This window comes from Protopterus annectens, chromosome 11.part0, assembly GCF_019279795.1.
Source record: "Protopterus annectens isolate FY-2018-M chromosome 11.part0, PAN1.0, whole genome shotgun sequence".
Classification (NCBI taxonomy): Eukaryota; Metazoa; Chordata; order Ceratodontiformes; family Protopteridae; genus Protopterus; species Protopterus annectens.
Genome location: NC_056745.1, coordinates 360,176,127 through 360,198,570, shown reverse-complemented (window position 1 = coordinate 360,198,570; position 22,444 = coordinate 360,176,127). Strand labels below are relative to the sequence as shown.

Below are 22,444 nucleotides of genomic sequence, written 5' to 3'. Positions count from 1 at the left end.
TTAGCAGGCCAATTCCTACTAAACTTCGGAGGCTGAACTTGCAAAAAATCTTTAACAGCCTGCATAGACTTGGCCTTGTCCTCCATTTTCTTCAAGACTGACTCCACAGGTGAACCAAACAACACATCAGACTGTAAAGGAGCATCCAAAATCCTTGTCTTAACATGGTCAGATAAATTCTGATCCCTCAGCCAGGCGTGCCTGCGAGGAACTGAGGCAGTGGCAGCCACCCTAGACGAGGCCTGTACAGCATCAAAACCACATTGTAAAGAATGCTTACCCACCTGTTCCGAGACATGCACCAAATCTTGTAATTCTTTACACTCAATACCTTCCGCCAGAGCATCAACCTGAGACTTCAATTGAGAAAGAAGATAGTTTTGATATTTCAACATGTGAAACTGGCAATTCAAAGCCCTCATAGCTAAGGTGGAAGAAGTATAGACTTTCTTTCCCCATCTATCCAAAGCTCTGGCCTCTTTATCTGGAGGAACCGGATTTTTTACAACAGAGTCCTTGACACCCTTAGGTCCCTGGCTAACAGTTTCTGGGTCCGCCCTAGGACTCTTATAAAGATACTTATGAGCCTCAGGCACCCTGTAATACCTATCCGGTTTAACAGGAGCAGGAGGCAAAGAATCAGGATTAAGTGAAGCCTCTGCAAACACATCCTCCACAACATCCAGAACAGGTGGTATAGCCAAAGGCCTATGCTGGGGTAAAAGCAAAAACTCCCTGAGCCTTTTCCTGGAATCAGAGAAGTCCTGACCTTCCCACTTAAAATGTTCCCTCATGGAATGAAGGGTCTCTGAAAAAGAAAAATCCTCTGGAAGAGAAGCAGAAGGAGTAGAATCATCTGCATCAGAATCAGAATAAGGAGAGTACTCCTGCAAGTCTTCAGCCGAAGACTCTGAAACATCCGAAGCCTGCTCAACAATCCCCAACTCTGGTTCCACCCTAGGCCTCTTATCAGGAGGGGGCAAAGAACCTCTAATCAAAGTTATTAAATCTTCAGCCATTTTAAGCATGTGCTTCTTGGGCACAGATCCTGTAGAACTAGGAGTGACACCAACAGAAGCTAAACCTGGCCTGCCTCTGGGAGAAGCCTTGGAAACAGAAGGAGAGGGCCTAACCACCCTAGGAAGGGAGGGGAGCACAGTAACTTGAGAAGCCCCTTCAGCCTGACCTGCCTCCTGAGAGGCCACATCCTGCAATATTAAAGTCTCCCCCTGGGACTCCAGAGAAGCCTCCGGTACAACCACCGGTTCCACTGACGCCTCTAAAGAACCGGCGTCCGGTACAGACGACTCTTCTTGCCTGGGTTTAGCTGCCTTGTCTTTGCGCTTCTTCGAAGAAGCGGGCGTCGGAGCATCCGACGGCATATTATAATTGCACCGCTTCCCGAAGACCAACCTGGCACAATCTAACCTTCGCTTTATAGTGCGCTTATTGAACCTAGCACAAAAGCGACACCCAACAACGTCGTGCTCAGGCCCCAAACAAGGAATACACAAAGTATGGTAATCTCTATGCGGTATTTGCTTCCCACAAGAAATACAGTTATTCACTTTTTCTGACATCTGGTAAACCACTGAGGCAAGAAAAAACTAAAATATTCCCCAACGGGGTACTTAGCCAACTTTGACTCGGTCTGAAACTCCGAATTCGAAAAATTTCAGTACGCCGAACGGCACTTGCAACACTGCTTCTGCATCGGACCATGCGGCAAAAAAGACTGAGGATATGACGTCGGTCATGCGCATTTGTACCCTGACGTTCTGATGTCAGTCTTAAGCGCCTTGACCGACGTCAGCCTAATACTTTGATATTCGGGCCGACCGAGGACAGCGGACTACCCAAGTGTACGGACTGCAGCAATGTGAGATGAAGAACATCCAAGCAACTGGTAGGTTGTTCTATGGTGAAGGTGAAAAAGATGCCCCAATCCCAAGGAAGCCTGGCAGCAATAGTGAAACATGAAGCATTAAAAAATGTAATCTTCTCCAAAACAAAACAGTGAAAAGCAAGTTAAACACTCACCACATCCCCCAAAGTGATTTAAAACAACTTTCAAACAGGAAAAATAGTTTTAACAACTGTTTCCCTCAAAAATAAAAGCAACACTCAAAATCAAGACACAAAGTCACGACAGTCTTTACAAATATTTTCCACAGCTTAACTTTACTTTTTAAATAAAAGTTTTTCATAGGATGTGGAAGGTTTTTCCCCTAAACAGAACTTATCTGACCAGCAATTGAGAAGCACTGGCAGACAACCTACTGTCAATCCTTGAAAGCCCAACAGGAGAGCTCTTTGGTTTCAGGAAGGCTCTGAAGGGCTTAGCACCCAAAACACATTTTTTCAGCTCCGCTCAAGTTGAATAATGGTTTGAGGGCAAGGAAGGCGTCCTTAAAATGGCTACTATATCCGTATCAGAGTATTACTTCCAACAACATGCACACATTCTTTCTTAAATTAACAGCATTTTTATTAATGAAGTACTAAAAGACTATTAATACATTATTTTAATTTATGCTCTTACTTTTTAAGGAGAATTTCTGAAGCACCCTTGCTGAACATCTGGTAAGTACCATCATAATTCTTCAAGACTGTGCTCATGGATTTTCTGACAGAGTTAAAGGTATAAACTTTGAAAAGTTTTTCTTCAGGAACATCATTTCGTATTGCTTGATAGTCCCGGCCCAAATCAAAAACAAATCCCAACAAGGCACATTCAGTCTTGTTGCCAACATGGCGTGGTAGCCCACCTTCTTTCTCTGGAGACTAAACAAAATGAAAATATCAGGTCAGGAACGGCTTGTTCATCTACAAAGCAAACAAATGACTTTAAATTGTACTTAAGTAAACAACTTTAACATTGCAGCCCATGACAGAAAGGGTCTAATTAACAAGCATTAAACAAGCACAGACACCTGCAAAACTTGACAGCAAACAGCCTTCAAAAAGACTCTAGTACACCAGTCAGCCAGTTCATTACATCAGCAATATATTTGACTATTATCTGATCTTTTTCTTTTTTCAGTTCTCCATGTCATCAAAAAGGAACATCAAAAAAGGGAGGCTGAAGGACAATACTAACTAAGGCCAGAATAGAAAGTAACAGTGACCAATGATAATAACCACTAGTCTGTCACTGCACCATGTAGTGGCTTTTTCTTGAAGACAGTTTTCCGCTATTGTTTTAAGACAGTTTGCAGGTATTGTTCATGTTTTCGTACAATAAAGGATTCAACTGTGTACAACGTTGGTTGATGGGTGTTTTATTGGCAGAAGAAATAGAGCAGAGTCCTCGTCCTTGGTGTGACCATTTGTTTTGGTTTTGTGGTGTTGGTTTAATTTAGATCGCACTGGTTTACTGCTCATTTTTCCCCTTTTTGGTTTGTGGATTTTGATATAAACAAAATGTGTAGGAATGCTGAATGAAAAAGCATAAAATGCTTTTTAAAATGTGCATTATTGTATGCTTATTTTTCTTGCAAACCATCCTACTATGCTAACGAGAAAAGTAACTTGCAGTAAACTTCCATAAAAATGATGCCACATGTCAAAAAGAATACCCAAACAAGAAAGGTAATTACAACAGAACTTCAAATTAAATCCAAGAGTCCAGATAGTTATGTGCCATGCAGACCTAGTCAGTGATTTTTATATGAAAATTTGAGACATGTCTGCAATAACAAACAATGCATTTAATGTACCACTTAAGTGCACACTGCTGAGATAAGCACAGCCTTCTATTCAGGGATGGAACATGACCCTTCTTCTTTGGTTCTGTAAATGAGACATCCATCCATTATTTCTTTCAGTACTGTGGTTTTCTCTAATGCTCCATTGACCAAGGGCAAACACACCTTCTTGCTGGTGCTATGTCACACCCTATACTAGGGGAACGCTGCTAGCCTCAGAGTCCACCAAATCCCATTCAACTGTTAAGCAATCTCATTTCCAGTGAATTAAGAAAATCAGTGAAGACATGTAACTTCTATATTTACACAGACATATAAATTATACTAGACCAACTTACACACAGCTTTTACAACATCTGCTGGAAGGAAGGGTCATTCAAGCATTAGGGGATAGCTAGAGAATAATTATGACCACATGAGAATGGCCACCTTCAAAGATTAACTGATAAGTTTACTTGTAAAAATGTACTTTTTTGCTTACCACAGCAGTAGATATTTGAATGATCGCTGCAGCAGTAGCCTTAGCTATATAGGTTATACTCTGCCAAGGATATAACAGCCAGACAGATTCCAAAGCTTCAGAGCACCTTCCAAGTGTCCACACTATCAGGCAGCTTGAACTGAGCTGACTGAAGGAAAAGGTTGGGTCCTAAGCCCTTCAAAGCTTCCCTGCCAACAAAGAGAGGGAGGCAGAGCCCTGAAAGGAAAATGCTAGGGACAAAAAAATAAATGTCCACACCTGGCATAAAACACACACCAAAGAAAATGGGGGTGGGGGTGCGGTGTCTACTGCAGTTGTACTCATTCAACACCTACTGTTATGGTGAATTTACTTACACAACTGTACTATGTACATCATACTGATCGGTGCTCTAGTAGTCTTATGTATAACGGGTAGACTACCCTAGCTTACTACATTTGGGAGGTAGAAGAAGAGTACAGGAGCCCCTGGAAAATGGTCCTAGCAAAGTCTGTCCAGGACCGAGAGAAGAAATCAAGTTTATAGTGCTTTCTTAAAATATGTACAGAGGACCAAGTAGCAGCTTATATAATACACAACTAGAATCCAACCCTTTCCAAAAAACACAGATGAAGCCAGGGCCTCGACAGAGTGGGCCTTGATCCTGCCTGGAATAGTTTTACTATAGTACGCATAATAAAAAGGTAAAAGCCTTAGACAACCACTTGGAAATGGTCTGTTTTGACACATGCCCCTTCTTACCTTCACAGGAAATGAACAACAGATCCGAAGACCTAAAAGACTTATTTCTGTCAAGATAGTACCAAAGTTGCCTGTGGACATCCAAGGTACAGAGTATCCTTTCTAACGCATTTTTAGGCTCAGGAAAGAAAATGGGAAGACTGATGGTTTGGCTTCCAGTAAACTTGGACAGCACTTTACGAACAAAAGAAGCATAATTTCTCACAGAAACCCAATCCGTGTGAAAAATGAGACAGGGTTGACTCACCATAAGAGTTTGCCACTCAGATACCCTTCATGTAGAGGCCAGAGCAATCAGGAAAACTGTTTTCCATGTTAAGAACCTCAAGTCAGCCAGGTTAGCTGGTAGAAATGGAGCAAGTGTTACCTTCTCTAACAAAATTAAGAACACAAGGAGAGGCCATCAGTTTACTTTGAGGCCTCCCGTAAAAAAAAAAACTTTCAAAAACATTTTGACACAAGACTGCATTGAAAGAGTATGATCTATGGGCAGACATGCTGAAATGGCCGTTAAATTAACCCGGACAGAGGAATGAGAAAGGTCATAGGATAGCAACTCACACAAATATTGTAAAACCAGAGACAACTAGCCTTGAATGGGTGCTGATTATGCTACTGTCACCAAATACAAAACATTTTATACTTGCTAATATATTTATGGGTTTCTAGTAGAAGGCTTTCTTGCCTCATTTAGTACCTGCTGCCTGTACTCAGTAAACATATGCCTACAAGGAATTACGACCCTATCATCCAGGCAGTCAACTGAAGTTTACTGATGTCAGGGTGTTATCAAACATCCCTGCTCTTGTGTGAGTAGATCCAGTCTGTGAAGAAGCTTGTGCTAATTTGCCCCTGGCCTTTTCCAAATGAAGGGAGGAACCATGGTTGCCTGGATGAAAGGGGAGTCACCACAACAATCTTGGAAGATTCCTTCTGAATCTTTGGAAGTACCCTTGACAGTAAACAAGTGGTGGAAAAGCGTAAAGGAACATTTGGGTCAAAGGAAAAGAAAAATCATCCGTCTTCCATGCCATGCCTTCTTGCATGGAGTCCTGGAACCGAATCCTGACAGCTGATTGTTCAGAGAAGAGGCAAATAGGTCTGACTGAGGAACTTCTCACTGATGGACCAAATCTTGAAAGATCCCCCAATTTAGTTTCCATTCGTGAGGGTCTGCCCTGGTCATGCTTAGCTTGTCTGTTACACAATTTTTCTCTGGCAAAATGTAGGCTGTTTGTAGCGTGAGCCTGTGCTGTGAAGTCATATTCCAAGCTAACACAGCAATCTGGATCCCCCCTTTTTGCTGATGTACATGACTGCACTATTGTCTACAACTACTTGAAGAGGTCCCAGGAACCAAACATGATTCAGGGCAAGCATCTCTTTGATATTTGTGTTCTTGCAGCTCTCCTTGATGTCCCACACACCCAGCACTTTTATTCTTCTTGAAATTGCTCCCCAGGCAATGTCTAAGGTGTCAGTAGTGACTTTCTGCTTTGAAACTGGGAGGGGAAGGGGAGGCCTGGATTTATCCAGTGTTTCCATCAAATGATTTCCTTCTGAAAATCCCTACCACTGGGATTTGAGAAGACAAAAGATGTTGATGCTGGGACCAAAGAGACATCAGATACCATCAGATACCATTGCATCTTTATCATGTGAAGTCTTGCCAGGGGTATTCATGAGACTCACATAAGCCACAAGACCCAAAATCCTGAGGTTCTCCCTTGCAGTGACAAAAGTATGAGTGGAATACCTTAGAAACAGATCTAAATATAATCTATTTTGTTTTGTTATGGGGAAGAAACTCTGAACAGAAACATCTACTTGTCATCCCAGGAACACAATCACGTGTGAAGGAGTCAAAAAAGACTTAAATGTTCTCTTGGAATCCCAGCTTCTGTGACAGAACTCTCACCAGAGAAAGAGAGAGAGATTCCAGACACTTTGAAAAAGACTCTGCAAAGATAAGCAAGTCATCTAAAATGTAGATACCATGTAGCATGCAATGAGGTACAACTAGAGCCAGACACTGAATACACCTAGTGCAGTGGATCGCCCAAAGGATAAGGCAGAGAACTGATAATGTGATCCAGACACACAAAATTTTAAGAAACATCTCAAGTCTGCATTAATAGGGATGTGATAAACATCTGTTAGGTATCGTGTTACCAGGAAACATGAGAGGAAAAAGTGGCAACAGGGTGTGAAGTGACGTCATTTTGAGTCTGAGCATTATCACAAACAGGTTCAAGAAAGAAAGATTACCTGGGAGGTTCTGAGAAAGCAGCCATTCAAACTTCCTCAAAACAGTACTAGTAGCCATAGTTCTGGAAGAAATATCAACAGATTCAAACAAACAGTGCAACAATGAGTTTTGTGACCTGTGCAACAGAATAAATGAGAAGTTATGTACCTACCATAACGTTCCATGTTAGTTGTCTTCTACTCGCCTTCTTTCTTGCTGGATGGGTTCGGAGCCGATCCTCGGCTCCGACTCGACCTATACGAAAGCTCGAGAGCTAATTTTACCGGCTCGAGGCAACCTTATATCCCATGATGCTAGGCACTAACTACTCAGATCTCGTTTGGTAGCTGAGAACATAGCAATTTTAGCCTCCCAACCCAAGGGAGAGAAAGAAAGGGGGAAAAACTCCCATGTGCCACTACCTGAAGCTATAGTTACCCAAGGATAACCAGTTTAGGCTTCAAATTTTGAAGGGTGAAGACCCTGATAAAAAAGGAAATCCTTTCGGTCTATCCAGGCTAGGGGGATGGCGGGTGGGACGCAAGAAAGAAGGCGAGAAGAAGACAACTAACATGGAACGTTATGGTAGGTACATAACTTCTCAATGTTAAGTTGTCAATCTCGCCTTCATTCTTGCTGGATGGGACCGTCCTAGCACCTTCATCCCGGGTGGCTCATTGGAACAGGCTCTTGAGAACGGTGGAACCAAAATTTGCCCTGTTTCTGGAGGCCATGTCTAATTTGTAGTGTGTAATAAAGGTATGAGGAGAGGTCCATGTGGCTGCTGCACAAATAGTATTCATTGGCAATCTAGCCTGAAAGGCTGTTGATGTAGCTGAAGCTCTGGTTGAATGGGTTCTTGGCTTAGAAGGTAATTCTTTACCTCTGAGTTGATAGATACAGGTAATCACAGAGGACAGCCATCTAGACAAGGTTACTTTGGATACCGGAAGGCCCTTTTTACCTTCCGCATAGGACAGAAAAAGCTGATCAGATTTCCTAGTTTGTTTAGTTCTGTCCGGATAGTAACGGAGCTGATGATGAATGTCCAGATTATGCAGTTTTTGCTCTGCCCTGTTAGAATAATTAGGGAAGAAAACTGGAAGATCGATAGATTGATTTAAATTTGCCTGAGAAGCCACCTTGGACAAAAAAGACGGGTTAGTTCTGAGAGAAACCCTGTCTTTGTGGAAAACTAGATAAGGAGGACGAATGCAAAGGGCAAGGAGTTCTGATACTCTCCTAGCAAAAGTTATGGCAACTAGGAAGAGAGTTTTCCAAGAGAGCAACTTTAAAGAACAGGAAGCCGCAGTTTCAAAGGGAGGAAGAATCAAGGATGTTAAAATCAAATTTAAATCCCACTGTGGTGGGGGGGTCTTTGATTGGGGGTTTGAGTAAAAAGATACCCTTAAGGAAGGCTTTACAAAGCTTGTGGGACATGATGCTGGAATCCAAAAGGTCTATGTGAAAATTTGAAATGGCCGCTAACTGAACCTTTACAGTGGAGGATGAAGAGCCTGAATGAAAAATTTCCGCTAGGAAATCTAGAACTGACTGTATAGGAGCAGTGAAGGGATCTATATTCCTAGCCCTTGCCCAGAAGGAAAAACGCTTCATTTACTGGTATAAATCCTTCTGGTAGAGGACTTAAGGGAAGCTACAATAATATCATGGACAGAACTGGAAATCAGGGGATGCCTGTCTAAGGATGGAAGTGGAGCAACCAAGCTATGAGGTTGAGAGATTGGAGGGATTGGTGCAGCCACCCTGACTGGTGGACCAAAAGATCTGGCACTGGGTCCAGATGCCAAGGCTGTTCCAAAAGGTAACGATGCAGGAACGGGAATCATATCTGTAGAGGCCAATAAGGGGCAATGAGGATCATCCTGGCTCTCAAGGCGGTAGCTTTCTGAATCAACTGAGTGATTAATGGAAAGGGGGGAAAAGCGTATAGAAGTCCCCGAGGCCAATCGTGGACTACAGCATCTCTGGGGGGATGGCCTGGAAGGGGAAAGAGGGTGAAAAAGTCAAAGCACTTGCTGTTCTGAGGTGTTGCAAAAAGTTTGCAGCAAGGAAGACTCCACTTCTGAAAAATCTCCTCCGTTACTGATTGCTTGAGAGACCACTCGTGTGGCATGAGAATAGCTCTGCTCAACCTGCCCGCTATAATGTTGGACTTCCCGGGGATATGCGTTGCTATCAGAAACCGCTGAGAAGAGATCGCCCATTGCCAAAGTCTGAGTGCCTCTCGACTCAGGGGATAGAACTTGGTTCCGCCCTGCTTGTTGATATACCACACTACGGACATATTGTCCATCTGAATTGCAATAGTCCCTAAAGGAAGAGAGTCTTGGAGGGCTTGCAACGCCAAAAGCACTGCTCTCATCTCCAGGACATTTATGTGCAAGTGGCATTCGAAAGGTTGCCATGTGCCCTGGACTGTCCTGCCCTGAAAATGCCCCCCCACCCGATCAGGGAGGCATCCGTTGTGACCGTGGCGACCAGAGGGGAAGGAACGAATGGTCTGTCCTGAAGGACTTGAGGGGAGACCATCCACAAAGACAGATGTTTCTTGCAAGATAGAGTAGTTATGATTTTGTGTGTCAAAGGAAGCTGTTGGAAGGACCACTGGGAGAAGAGCATCCACTGAAGGAGCCGCATGTGAAAGCGAGCAAGGGGAAGTAGCGTGATGGCTGCCGCCATGAGACCTAACACTTTTAGGACAAACCTGGCCTGGATTCTTTTGCTCTGAAGGAAGGTATGAACATGATTTCGAATATCTAAAACTCTTTGCTCGGTTAATTTTGCTGAGAGCTGTATGGTGTCCAAGGTGGCGCCTATGAAGGTAACAGACTGACAAGGCGACAAGGCAGACTTTTCGAAATTTATGGAAATACCTAGCCCTTTGCAAGTTTGAATGGTGTAATCTCTGGCAAGAAGAAGCTGATGCCTGGTGGTGGCAGTAAGGAGCCAGCCGTCTAAATATGGAAAAACCAGGAATCCTTGACGTCTCAGATGAGCCGTAACCACTGCCATGCATTTGGTGAACACTCGGGGGGGCTGTAGTGAGACCAAAGGGCAGGGCCCTGAACTGGCAGTGACTGGCCCCCAGCCGGAAGCGGAGAAACCTCCTGGAGCACCTGCCTGTGCATCTTGATGTGATAGCATGCATCCTGAAGGTCCACTGAGCACATCCAATTGTCCTGACCCAGAAAGGGTAGAATGGACTGTAGCGTGACCATCCAGAACTTCGTTCTTTTTACAGACTTGTTTAGTCTGCTGAGATCCAATATTGGCCTCCAGTCCCCTGTCTTTTTTGGTACCAAAAAGAACTTGGAGTAAATTCCGGATCCTAGTTGGTCTGCTGGGACTGGCTGGATGGCTCTTTTTGTTAGCAGTTTTGATACTTCTAGTACTGCTTGTTCCCTTAGACTGGGTGGAACGTCTGGGAGGGGCCCTTTTGGCCGAGTTGGGGTGCGGATAAAGGGAATTTTGTAACCCTCGGATATAACTGACTGTACCCATTTGTCTTGTGTGAGAGAAAGCCAGGCTTCTGGGTACAGCGATAACCTTCCCCCGACTGCCTCCGAAGGTGGACAGTCGGGCAGCTTCTCAGGGATGCTGGAAGGGTTTGTCAGAGAGAGACTCTCTGTTACCCTGATTCTGCAGACCTCCTCTGCCTCTAGGGCGGCGGCTGTTGTTGTCCCCCCCCCCGCCTCTCGGGGGGAACTGACCTCTTGCGTCAGGCGTGACTCCCTGAGATTTGCGGAACCACATTTTTCCACCCTTTTGACCTTTAGGATATGGTCTGGACGGGGTTGAAAAACGGACTCCTACGGCAGAGAGAGTCTTGCCATCTTGTTCGCATCTGGTCAAAGTATCCTTCACTTGAGGTCCAAACAATGCTGAACCATCAAAGGGGGAGTTAGTGAAGGATGCCTTAAAGGGGTCTGCAAAGTTGCAAAGCCACATCCAGGCATGACGCCTTAAAGCCGCGCCTGTGCCTGCGGCTCTACTCGGTCCATCGGCTACATAGGAAATAAGCCGCATGGAGGAGTTGACAATGGAATTTAGGGTTCCTAGCTGGGAGTTGATTTTGTCCCGAGACCCCGCAGCTGTTGGATCCTGTAGGGTATCACCCATTTCTTTTAGAATGTCTCTTTGAAGGCGGGTGAAATGGCACAAGTAATTCAGCGACCGCATGGCGAAGGTCGCTGAAGAGAACATCCGCTTGCCGTACCTATCCATAGTCCTTAATTCCTTATGAGGAGGATGGATAGGCACTGAAGGATCAGCCAGATCCTTCTTAGTGGCTGCAGCCACCACCATGGCATCAACTGGGACACCCTTAGTTAAAAATTGTTTATCTGACGGGGCTGTGATAAATTTGGAAGGCCTCAGTGGGGTGGGTTCCGTCGTATCAAGGGCCGTCCACGCCTTCTGTGCCACCACTTCCATGAGGGGGTCAAAAGGCGGAGACACCCAGTAGGTGGAAGGGCGAGAACCAAACGCCTCCAGGTAAACCAACTCGTCCTCGGAAGGATTGAGGATAGACCAGTTCCCCCTCTGCTTGAGGATTTCAAGGATGTCAGAAAAGGAGACGTCCTCAGAGGGGGACCGTGGGGACCCTTTAGACTCATCCAAGTCGGTATCAGATGTGATGGACGCAGGGGAGTCCACATGCTTCCTCTTATATGTCTTCTTTCGAGGGGGTTCACCTGACGGATCAGGGGAAGCCTCGGAAGAGGAGGATATTCCCAATGGGGAAACCTGAGGTGTTGGATCTCTACGGTCGGGAATGAGAGAGTGGGTAGAGACCGCATCAGGCACTACAGTGGGAGGAGCTGATGGAGCTGACCGTGGAGCAGGCACAGGGGCCAGTATGGCGCCCCTATCAGGCAGGACAGAGGGTTCCCATTCCGAAGAAATAGGAACCCCAGCCGGCACCGAGAGGGACAGCTCCGAAGCCGATGTCGGGGCCGAACTCACCAGCGCCGAAGCTCCGAGAGGGAGAACGGGGTCGGACAAAGGTCCGATGCCACTCGCCCCCTCGTAGCCGACCAGGGAGTCCAAGCGCCAGGATCCCTCCATGGATGGGACCATGGAAAAGATCGGAGCAGACGACGGAGCTGAAGGGGGAAGTATCGGCTCCGATGTCACGACGGTCACGGCTCAGAGGAGCTCCGGCTCCGAACTCAGGGGCAGAGTTGGAGGAGGAATCGAAGATGGTATGGGTAAAGCCATTGTCTGTTGAGATGGGCTGTGAAGCATTTGGGCCAGTGCCTGAGACTTTAGGAGTCTGCTAACCACCCTCTCGAGGTCATGGTCAGAAAGCCTGGAAGACCAAGAGGAATGGCTCCGATGGCTCCGCTCCGAGAGCAAAGGCGATCTTGGAGCCGAGTGAATGGACTCCAGGGATGGAGACCTAGATCTTTTGCAGGTGGAAGATGGCACCGAGACTAGTGGTGCCGATGGAGCCAAAGACACGTCGGCTCTGACCAGAGCCGATGCAGAAGACTGCGACATAGCCGTATCGGCTCCAGCCAGAGCCGATCGTGACGCAGTAGGTGAGCCACCAGCTGAAGGCTTGGAGCACGGAGCCGACGGTTTGGATGGCTTCGAAGGTTTACCCGGCAAGGACTTAGCCGGGGAACCTTCGGGCTTTAATAAGCCCCTCAAAATTAACTTATTCCTGCGCTCCTGCAGGACTCTTGGACTGAATGCATGACAAACAGAACAAGAGTCCTGCAGGTGCAGGGGTCCCAGGCAATAAACGCAAGAAGTGTGACCATCTGTCAGCGACATTTTCTGACAGCACGAGTCACACTTCTTGAAGCCTGAGACTTTAATGTCTTTAGACATTAAGCTGTCAAAGAAAGAAAAATATCTTCCTTAGAAGTTAAAACACACACACACACACACACACACACACACACACACACACACACACACACACACACACACACACACACACACACACACACACACACAGAGTAAAAATAAAGGTTAGCAACTAACACACACCTAACTGTCCCAAAACAAGGGAACGGGAAAAAAAACGGAAAGGGCCTAAGGCCTAACCATAACAAGGGAGGGATATAAATAGAAGTTATGTTCTTACCATAACGTTCCATGTTAGTTGTCTTCTTCTCGCCTTCTTCTTGCTGGATGGGTTCGGAGCCGACCTCGGCTCCGACTCGGCCACTCTAAAAGCTCGAGAGTTGGTTCCACCGGCTCGAGGCTCCCCTTATATCCCACAATGCTAGGCGAGAGTTACCTCAGATCTCGTTTGTAAGCTAACCCCAGCTTATAATAGTAACAGAATCATTCTAAAACAGAATCCACCTCTAATAACAGGAAGAAGAAGGGTGACCTACATCCTGATCCAGGAAATATGCACAGCAGCATATGCCTAAGAAAGAGGTGGTAGAAAGAGAGGTCACGATCACAACTCCTCTAGGTCTGTCCAGGCCAGGGGGAAGGAGGGTGGGACGCAAGAAGAAGGCGAGAAGAAGACAACTAACATGGAACGTTATGGTAAGAACATAACTTCTATATGTTAAGTTGTCTATCTCGCCTTCATTCTTGCTGGATGGGACCGCGTCCCTAGCACCTTGTCCCGTGTGGCCTAACGGAACAGACTCCTGAGAACAGTGGAACCAAAATTAGCTCTATGTCTAGAAGCTAAATCCAACTTATAATGAGAAATAAAAGTGTGAGGAGTAGCCCAAGTAGCCGCTGCACAAATGGTGTCAATAGGCAGTCTGTCTTGGAAGGCTAAAGAAGTAGCCAAAGCTCTGGTGGAATGGGCTTTAGGTTTATTAGGCAATTTTTGTTGTCTAATTTCATATACCAGGGAAATCAAAGATGTTAGCCATCTGGATAATTATACCTTTGAAACTGAAAGTCCCTTTCTGCTTTCCGCATAGGAGACAAACAGCTGATCAGATTTTCTGAATTGTTTTGTTCTATCCAAGTAGTACCTCAATTGACGATGAACATCCAGGCAGTGTAATTTTTGTTCAGACCTATTGGAATACTCTGGAAAAAGACAAGGACATCAATGCTTTGTTATAGATTTGATGTCGAGACCACCTTAGGCAAAAGGGACGGTTAGTTCGTAAGGATACTCTGTCCTTATGAAACAAAAGATAAGGAGGACGACAACTGAGTGCTTGAAGCTCTGAAACTCTTCTAGCTGATGTAATAGCTACCAGAAAAAGAGTTTTCCATGATAACAATTTCAAGGAACAGGAAGCTGCAGGTTCGAAAGGGGAAAGAATCAAAGAAGCAAGAACTAAATTTAGGTCCCAAGGAGAAGGAGGATTTCTTATAGGAGGTCTGAGAAGAAAAACTCCTTTTAAAAAGGCTTTGCAAAGTTTGTGGGACATTAGGGCAGATTCAGAAATACCCACATGGAAGTTAGAAATAGCTGCCAATTGAACCTTAAGTGTAGATGGAGATGAACCTGCATGGAAGAGTTCAGCTAGAAAATCAAGGACTAGTTGGATGGAAGCGGTGAAAGGATCTATGTCCTTTCCTTGAGCCCAATATGAGAAGCGTTTCCACTTACTCAAATAAATCTTCGAGTGGAAGATTTATGGGAAGCTATCAATATATCTCTAACAGAGTGAGATAATTGAGGAAGCCTGGCTACGGTTGGAACTGGAGGAACCAAGCAGTGAGGTTCAGAGAGGGAGGGAGCGATGAAACTGACCCGACTGATGGATCAAAAGATCTGGAACTAGGTCCAGATTCCACGGTCGCTCAAGAGAAAACGATGTAGAAAGGGGAACCACACTTGTCGAGGCCAGTAAGGAGCAATGAGGATCAAGGATGCCTTCTGAGCGATAGCTTTCTGAATTACTTGAGAGATCAGTGGGAAAGGAGGGAATGCATACAGAAGTCCCCGGGCCAAACTTGGACTAGAGCGCCTCTGCTGGGTTGGCCTGGTAAAGGGAATAGAGTGAAATATTCTCTGCACTTGCTGTTTTGGGGAGTAGCAAAAAGATCGCAGCAAGGCTGACCCCACTTGAGAAAAATCTCTCTCACTACAGAGTCTTTCAGAGACCACTCGTGAGGCATGAGAATAGCTCTGCTCAACTTGTCCGCAATATGATTGGACTTCCCGGGATGTGCGTTGCTATCAGAAAACGCTGAGAAGAAATCGCCCATTGCCACAGTCTGAGTGCTTCTCGACACAGGGGGTATGATCTGGTTCCGCCTTGTTTGTTGATGTACCAAACTACAGACATATTGTCTGTCTGGATTGCAATTGTTCCCAAGGGAAGAGAGTCTTGAAGGGCTTGCAACGCTAAAAGCACTGCTCTCATCTCCAGAACATTTATGTGCAAGTGGCATTCGTTTGGTTGCCATGTGCCCTGGACTGTCCTGCCCTGATAATGCCCCCCCCACCCGATCAGGGAGGCATCCGTTGTCAGTGTAGCAACCGGAGGAGGTGGAACAAAGGGTCTTCCCGACAGGAGCTGGGGGGAAGACATCCACCACATGAGATGCTTTTTGCACGCCTGCGTGATCACAATGGTGTGAGACATTGGAAGTTCCTGGTATGACCATTGAGTAAAAAGCATCCACTGAAGGATCCGCATGTGGTATCTGGCTAATGGAAGGAGAGGTATGGCCGCTGCCATGATTCCCAACACCTTTAGAACTAACCTGGCTTTGATTCTGTTGTTGTTGAGAAGGAGTGATACCAATTTGTGAATGTCTGATATCCTTTGGTGTGCTAGCCTCGCAGACATGTTTATAGTATCTAGATTTGCGCCTATGTAGGTAATAGTACGACAAGGCGACAAAACAGACTTTTCGCAATTTATTGAAATACCCAGTTTTTGACAAACGCGAAAAGTATAATCTCTGGCCATCAGAAGGAGATGCTTGGTGGGAGCTGTGAGGAGCCAGTCGTCCAAATATGGAAACACCTGGAATCCTTGTCGTCTCAGGTGAGAAGCTACCACTGCCATGCATTTGGTAAACACCGGGGCAGTGGTGAGACCAAAGGGCAGGGCCCTGAACTGAAAATGACTGGTTCCCAGCCTGAAGCGGAGGAATCTTCTGGAGCGACTGTCCATTTTATGTGATAGTACGCATCCCGAAGGTCTATAGAGCACATCCAGTTTCCTTTGCCCAAAAGGGAAGGATGGATTGCAGCGTGACCATCCGAAATCTTGTTTTCTTGACTGATTTGTTCAAGACACTGAGATCCAATATCGGTCTCCAGTCCCCTGTTTTCTTTGGAACTAAAAGAACCTTGAGTAGATTCCGGATCCTTATTGGTCTGCTGGCACTGGCTGAATTGCTCTTTTGCAAGCAGTTTTGAAATTTCCAAAGCTGCTAGATCCCTTTGAGCGGGTGGAACATCTGGAAGGGATTTTTGACTGATTTGGAAAGCGAAGAAAGGGGATAGAATAGCCTTCGAAATGATGGACTGTACCCATTTGTCTTGAGTCAGGGATAGCCAGGCTTCTGGGTACAGTGACAATCTTCCCCGACTGCCTCCGAAGATGGGCAGTCGGGCAACACCTCAGGGATGCTGAAAGGGCTTGTCAGGAAGGCTTCCCGATTGCCCTGGTTCTGGACCCCCTGCCCCTAGGGCGACGCCTACCATTGTTATTCCCACCTCTGCCTTTGGTAGGAAACGACTCTGTGCGTCAGGCTAAGTCCCTTGAGATTGTTTACGGAACCACATCTTTCCACCCTTCTGGCCTTTGGGGTAAGGCCTGGAAGGAGTCGAAAACGGACTCGACGGCAGAAAGGGTCTTGCCATCAGTCTCGCACCTAGTCAGGGTTTCTTTCACTTGAGGACCAAAGAGAGATGATCCATCAAAGGGGAGTTCGTGAAAGACGCCTTGAAAGGGTCCGCAAAATTGCATATCCGCATCTAGACGTGCCTGAGTAAGGCCACACATGTCCCTGCGGCTCTGCTCGCTCCATCAGCCGCGTAAGAAAGGAGGCATGGAGGAGTTGGATATGGAATTAAGGGTAGCCAGCTGCGTGTTCATCTTGTCTTGGAAACCCGCAGCTGTAGGATCCTTTAACATTTCACTCGCTTCCTTGATCAAGTCCCTTTGAAGACGAGTGAAATGGCACAGGTAGTTCAGCTTAACGCATGGTAAATGTCGCTGAGGAGAACATCCGCTTCCCGTACCTATCCATGGACCTAGATTCCTTGTTAGGTGGATGGACAGGTACTGAAGGATCAGCCAGTTCCTTCTTTGTGGCAGCAGCTACCACCATAGCATCCACAGAAACTCCTTTTGTTAAAAATTGCTTGTCTGCTGGAGCTGTGATGAACTTAGAGGGTCTCCTGGGAGTGGGGTCCACTGAGTCAGGAGCCGTCCATGCCTTCTTAGCAACCACCTGCATGAGGGGGTCAAAGGGAGGGGACACCCAGGAGGTGGAAGGACGAGAGCCAAACGCCACAAGATACACAGATTCGTCCTCCGAAGGGTTGAGGGCTGGCCAATTTCCCCTCTGTTTCAGGATCTCCAGAATGTCTGCAAATGAGACATCTTCAGAAGGGGAACGGGGGGAACCCTCAGAATCATCCAAATCTGTGTCTGACGTGATGGACTCAGGTGAGTCAATGTGTTTCCTCTTACACTTCCTCTTCCGAGGGGGCTCTTCTGCCAAATCAGGAGAGGCCTCGGAAGAGGATGAAATCCCCACAGGGGGCTCCTGAGGAGCTGGCTCTCTGCGGTCCGGGATGAGGCAGTGAGTCGACTTACCCTGAGGCAGCATAGAGGGAGGGGCGGACGGAGCCGACTGTGGAGTAGAGCCAGGCTCTAACACACTCCGCATGACCTCGAATGCACCCCTGTCAGGCAGAGCCAGAGGTCCCCGCTCCGAGGAGCTAAGAACCCCCCTCGACACAGACAGTGATGGCTCCGAGGCCGATGTCGGAGCCGAACTCACCAGCCAAGCCCGAGAGGAGAGGGGGTCGGACAAGGGTCCGATGCCACTCACCCCCTCGGAGCCGACGAGGGAAGTCCGGCGCCGAGATTCTTCCAAAGAAGAAAACGGAGCCGAAGACAATTGTATCGGCTCCGACGTAATCACAGTCTCGGTTCCGACGCGACCCGGCTCCGAACTCAAGAGAGTCGAAGGAGGAAAATGTTGATGGACCGGGGCAGGCATCGACTGATGAGTCGGGCTTTGAAGCATCTGGGCTAGTGCCTCGGACTTAAGTAGTCGACTCACTACCCTCTGAAGGTCATGATCCGACAGCCTCGATGACCTAGAGGAGTGAGACCTTTGGCTCCGTTCAGACAGCAGGGGAGATCCTGGAGCCGAATGAACGGAGCCAAGAGATGGTGACCTGGACCTCTTCTTAGTTGTCGGCTCAAGGTCTGGTCGGAGCCGACACGGAACTCAATAACCTCGGCTCCGCCGAGCCGAGGGAGCCACAGAAACTGTGGACTGAGACTTATCGGCTCCAGCCGGAGCCGATAAAGGCAAAGGTTGAGAAACCTGAGGTCTCGGCTCAGATGCCGGAGCCGAAGACCTAGATGCCTTAGAGGGCTTCCCTGTTGAAACAGACAGGGAATCCTCTGGCTTCAGTAAGCCTCTAAGAATTAATTTATTTTTCTTTACTGCAGGACCCTGGGGCTGAAGCCATGGCACACAGCACAGGAGTCCTGCAGGTGCAAAGGCCCCAGACAATAGACACAAGAAGTGTGAGCGTCTGTCAGAGACATTTTCTGACAGCACGCATCACACTTCTTGAACTGAGACCTTTGCTTCTTTAGACATTTTTGTCTGACAGGTGTACACAAACACACACAAACACACAAGTTATACCCTGTCAGGTAAACACAATAATTTTAGTAGTAATACTAGTAATTTAAAACTACAATAAACTAGAATAAACTACAATAAACACACACACTCCGCTAGGGAAGGGAAGGCCTATAGGCCCAAGGGAAGAACCAAAGGTTCTTGGGGAAAGAAACGGAAAATATTTTGGGTAGGGAATAAAGTTTTCTAACCTACACTAACTAAGTAAAAATATTAACTTAAAGGGGTTTTAAAGACTAATTTTCACAAGAAAAATAGTACTCACCAGGAACCGGTAGAAACAACCAACCTCGAAGCTGTAGCGGCAAACGAGATCTGGAGGTAACTCTCGCCTAGCATTGTGGGATATAAGGGGAGCCTCGAGCCGGTGGAACCAACTCTCGAGCTTTTAGAGTGGCCGAGTCGGAGCCGAGGTCGGCTCCGAACCCATCCAGCAAGAATGAAGGCGAGATAGACAACTTAACATCTTTGGGATTAGGGATTAACAAAAATGGGACCCAACGGAATGGTATACAGGTACTAGACTATATATTTTTTTAAATAAAGGGGAAAAATCCTAAGAAAGGAGAAGAAAAATTAAAAATTTTTCACTGACCTGTGGAGCCGGTAAAAAAAGCACCTCCCTAGCGAAAGCGGCAAACGGGATCTGGGTAGTTAGCGCCTAGCATCATGGGATATAGGGTTGCCTCAAGCCGGTAAAATTAGCTCTCGAGCTTTAGTATAGGCCGAGTCGGAGCCGAGGATCGGCTCCGAACCCATCCAGCAAGAAAGAAGGCGAGATTGACAACTTAACATCTAAATTTATTAGATAAGATTTTTCCTCACAAGAAGAAAAAAGAAATTATATACTCACCACAATGTTCCATCTGCCTTGTCCATTTTCATTCATCCTTGACATATGGGTTCGGTTTCGAGCCTTGGAATGGACTCGGCCGTTACTACAGGTAGCAAAAGCCAAAAACTCTTGAGCTTAACCCTTACCCATAATGCTCCTCTCCTAGTTACGGCAGATCAAGTTTGCTGAAAGACCGACAGTATGAAAACCCCAAAGGTCTTCATAAAGACCACATCTGGGACCATATAACAATAAGTGATAGTTATCCATTATCCATTCCACCAAAAACTTCAAGGACAGGGGGAAGGTGGGAGGGGAGTCTAGGATAAATGAAAATGGACAACACAGATGGAACATTACGGTGAGTACATAACTTCTTTAGCTGATGTCAATTTGCACTTTATCTTCAACATATGGGACAGAGTCCCCAGCTACCTTTGATTTTGGGAGAACTCAAGGAAGGACATTCCTATACACCACTGAACCAAATTACACTCTTCCCCTGGAGACCAGATCCAATTTGTAATGAGTAATAAAGGTATGAGAAGCCCAAGTTGCTGCTGCACAGATATAATCCATAGAAGCTCTAGATTGAAAAACTGTTGAAGTAGCTACAGCTGTTGTAGAATGTGCCTTTAAAAACCTAGGCAATTTAATTTTCTTTTTTTATTACAGATAAAAAAATACATTCTTTGAGCCATTTGGCTAGTGTTACTTTGGTCATTGGTTGGCCAAGTCTTGCAGATGAAGAAGACAGAGATGGTTGGATTTTCTTAAATTCTGTGAAGACAGAAAACGTAATTGCCTGTAAATGTCTAATAAATGTAAGCAGTATTCACACCTTTGTTAGTAAAAGCAAAATTGGGAAAATAATACTGGTGAATTAATACTCTGATTCATATTGGTCTCTGACACCACCTTAGGCAAGAAGGATTGGTTCTTAGTGAAACTATATTTCACTGAAAATCAGGTAAGGAGGTCTACATAATAAAGCTTGTATTTCTGAAATCCTTCTGGCAGAAACTATTGTCACTTTAACAGTTAACCTTTTAAAAGTAAAAAGCACCACGAAGGGGACAACAAGGCCTAACAAAAGACGGCCATTTGCAAAACACAATATCGGCAAAAATTACTTCTCTAGACAGAAAGACAATTTAAGGTAAACAAAAGAGAAAAAATCCACAACTTTGATAAGTCAAACAATGTAAAGAAAAATAATACTTATCCAGAGCTAGCAGACGAACACCCAATATTGTTTAGCGGCAAATGAGATCTGGACAGGGTTCTGGTGCATGCTGGGAATAGGGATTTTAGCCACAAGCTGGCAGAGAGCCTCAAGCTTGAAAATAAAGGTAGAGATGGATCTGAGGATCAGATCTGAACCAACCTATTAAGAATGAAGGTGAGAAAGGACAACATTACATATATAGTTTTCTAGGATTAAAATCCGAGATCAAATTCAGCTGATGGTTCAAAAGGAGGTTGAACAATTGCTTGTAGCACTAAGTTGAGATGCCAAGGTGAAGTAGGATCTTTGTAAAGGGGTTTTAGCAAGGGTATTCCTTTTAAGAAGGCCTTGTAAAGCTTATGAGAAACCAAAGAGGATTCTTTAAAGACATTATGGAAATTAGAAATAGTAGCTAATTGAATTTTTATAGTAGACTGGGAAGCACCTGCTTTAAAAGGTCCTAGAATTTTTAGCTTGACTTTATCAATGGGTGCTAAAAAAGGCTCAATATTGTTATAACGAGTCCAAAAGGTAAACCTTTTACATTTACTACCATAGAGTTTATGGGTAGCTGGTTTATGAGAGGCCGAGTATACAATGTTGCAGAGAGGAGAGAGAGGGATGCCTGGCTATTACCGGAACCAGAGAAACCAAGCTGTCAGCTTGAGGTCTGCAATGTTCGGATGGATTAATTCCTCTGGATGAGATGCAAGGTCTGGAACTGGGTCCAGAATCCAAGGCTATTGAATCAGATAAGGCCAAAGAAAGGGGAACCATATTTGTTGAGGCCAATAAGGTGCAATGAGAAGAGGATTACTTTGCTCTTCAACCTGATTGATTTCTGTAGGAATTTTAGGATTAGAGGAACTGTGGGAAGGCAATACAGCAGTCCGGAGGGCCAAATGTAGAAAACAAAATCTCTTGGTGACTCTCCCAGGGGGGGAATCGGGGCACAGTAGTTGCTGCACTTATTGTTCAGGGGAGGGGCAAATAGGTCACAGCAAGGCTGGCCCCATTGATGGAAAATCATTTCCATCACTTTTGGACTGAAAGACCACTAGTGAGGCAGGAGAGTGCATCTGCTTAGTTTGTCCGTTATCACACTGGAACTCCCCAGAATGTGCATTACTATCAGAAATCAGTTGGAAGAGATTCCCACTGCCACACTCGGAGCTTATTAACAAAGGGAATATGATTTGGTTCCTCCCAGTTTGCTTATGTACCAAACCAGACATATTGTTCATTTGATTCATAATTGCTCCTGAAGGAAGAGCAGTCTGAAAGGTTTACAGTGCTAAAAACACAGCCCTTAGCTCCAGTACACTGATATGCAAATTGGCCTTTGTGGGGTACCAAGTGCCTTGGACAGTCTTGCCCAGATAATGCC

General features: G+C 45.7%; 1 protein-coding gene across 1 annotated transcript in view; it reads right to left on the bottom strand.

Moving 5' to 3' along the window:
* The window catches only part of ATP2B1 (ATPase plasma membrane Ca2+ transporting 1), a gene marked incomplete in the record, with an annotated part of 2,275,481 nt that overhangs the window by 1,169,516 nt on the left and 1,083,521 nt on the right, over positions 1-22,444 (bottom strand). Inside the window, 1 exon segment of the mRNA XM_044087859.1 lies at positions 2,543-2,784. Within this exon segment, the coding sequence (XP_043943794.1) occupies positions 2,543-2,784 (242 nt within the window).